Source organism: Staurois parvus, unplaced genomic scaffold, assembly GCF_062004578.1.
Source record: "Staurois parvus isolate SC_StPar_1 unplaced genomic scaffold, SC_StPar_1.0 ptg000191l, whole genome shotgun sequence".
NCBI classification, from domain to species: Eukaryota; Metazoa; Chordata; class Amphibia; order Anura; family Ranidae; genus Staurois; species Staurois parvus.
In genome coordinates this window covers 4,477,928-4,480,122 of record NW_028317987.1, presented here as the reverse complement: position 1 = coordinate 4,480,122, position 2,195 = coordinate 4,477,928, and the positions used below count along the sequence as shown (strand labels likewise).

General features: G+C 40.5%; 1 protein-coding gene across 1 annotated transcript; it reads left to right on the top strand.

Moving 5' to 3' along the window:
• The first annotated feature begins 367 nt into the window (after positions 1-367).
• Positions 368-1,809, top strand: LOC149461898 (uncharacterized). The gene has a single exon (XM_089677668.1). The coding sequence runs from the start codon at positions 529-531 to the stop codon at positions 1,675-1,677; it is 1,149 nt and encodes a 382-aa protein (XP_089533794.1). The 5' UTR covers positions 368-528; the 3' UTR covers positions 1,678-1,809.
• The last annotated feature ends 386 nt before the right edge of the window (positions 1,810-2,195 follow it).

The window sequence follows — 2,195 nt, the reverse complement described above, 5'->3', positions numbered from 1 at the left end:
ACCTGAGGGTGTGGGGTTCTTGACTGATGTAATGGGGGGGGTGAGGTGCTCTGGACATCTACTCTTACAATTACAACTGGCCCTTTGATGACAACCATAATGCTGACACAGCCTGCGATGATATATAAGATATATATAATAATAATCATTAAAAATTAAAAACAACTTTAGCCCTTTATATAGAATTCTGATTTTTATTTTTTGTCTGTACAGGTGGATTGATGAACCACGTTTTCGGTCATGCTGGTCTTCGTGAATACAAACCAAACATCTAGGTGTCTTAATTGACTGAAAGGTTTTATTGCAGTTCATTGGAGGAGTCACAGGACGCAAGTCATATCAGTGTTCTAAATGTCATAAGGGCTTTGGGTCCTCTTCAACACTGATCCAACCTCAGAGGACAACATGAGAAAAGTCATTTCAGTGTTCTGGAAGTGACAATTGCTTTACAGTAAAGTCCAACCCATGTATACATAAGAGGAGTCATTTCAAGCTATTTCTTGTTTGGAACGTGACAAAGATTTTACAATGGAGGCAACACATATCACACACCAGAAGGTTTACACTGGAGGGAAGCCATATCAGTGTTCTGAATGTGACAAAGCTTTTACATGGAAATCACAGCTTATCACACACCAGAGGATTCACACTGGAGAGAAGTCATATCAGTGTTCTGAATGTGACAAAGCTTTTACACAGAAGTCACATCTTATAGCACACCAGGGGGTTCACACTGGAGAGAAGTCATATCAGTGTTCTGAATGTAACAAAGCTTTTATATGGAAGTCACGCCTTATCAGACATCAGAGGATCCACACTGGAGAGAAGCCACATCAGTGTTCTGAATGTGACAAAGCTTTTACACAGAAGTCAGATCTCATAGCACACCAGAGGGTCCACACTGGAGAGAAGCTATATCAATGTTCTAAATGTGATCAAACTTTTAAACGGAGGGATTACCTTGTCTTACATGAGAGGGTTCATACTGGAGAGAAGCCATATCAATGTTCAGAATGTGACAAAGCTTTTACACACAAGTCAAGCCTTAAAGCACACCAGAGGGCTCACACTGGAGAGAAGCCATATCAGTGTACAGAATGTGACAATGCTTTTACACAGAAGTCACATCTTATCAGACACCAGAGGATTCACACTGGAGAGAAGTCATATCAGTGCTCTGAATGTCACAAAGGTTTTATGCAGAAGTCAAATGTTATCAGACACCAGAGGATTCACACTGGAGAGAAACCATACCAGTGTTCTGAATGTGACAAATGTTTTACAACCAAGGCAGAGCTTATCATACACAAGAGGGTCCACACTGGAGAGAAGCCATATCAATGTTCAGAATGTGAGACAGCTTTTACACGGATGTCACATCTTATCATACACCAAAGGATCCACACTGGAGAGAAGCCATATCAATGTTCAGAATGTGAAAAAGATTTTACATGGAAGTCACATCTTATCACACACCAAAGGATCCACACTGGAGAGAAGCCATATCAATGTTCAGAATGTGAAAAAGCTTTTACACGGATGGCACATCTTATCACACACCAGAGGACCCACACTCGAGAGAAGCCATATCAATGTTCAGAATGTGACAAAGCTTTTACATGTAATGCCAAGCTTATCTGTCACCAAAGGATTCACAAGCTTGAGCTGCATAAATGAAAATCCAGAAGAAGGGGCAATATTAAAGAAGTTGAAGCTGTCTCATTAGGTTCACAGGCCCAATGTCTTCCCACAAATGACGGAAGACATAAAAAGACAAAATGCTGCTTAGAAAAAAAAATCTGTGAACAATCAGGAATTTAATGTTCGGATTCATTGGGTTTAGTGCTTATGTCCATCAGGAACACATCTAGAAGGCCTGTGGATATTTTACCTTTGGACATTTTTTTCAGACAAGCAGCAATGACTGAACTGTATTCCTCATCATTCTCATCTTTATCCTTTTTTATGGAGCATTGACTGAACATGTAATGCATTTTCATCATTCACTAACTGAGCTATGTTCCCATGTGTTTTCTTCATTGCCAGAATCTGACCAACAATGCCTCAGTACCAGAGTCTAGGATGGGGTCCAATGGCTTCTTGCCAAGCCTCTGAAAACTCATTAGGAGAGTCCATTCCAGGTTCTTTTGAGAATTGATACACCATAAGCTAGGCTTGAGGGCTCCAGCTAAGCC

Excerpts from the sequence above, each read along its gene's own strand:
- LOC149461898 (XM_089677668.1), top strand. The coding sequence starts at position 529 with ATGGAGGCAACACATATCACACACCAGAAGGTTTACACTGGAGGGAAG.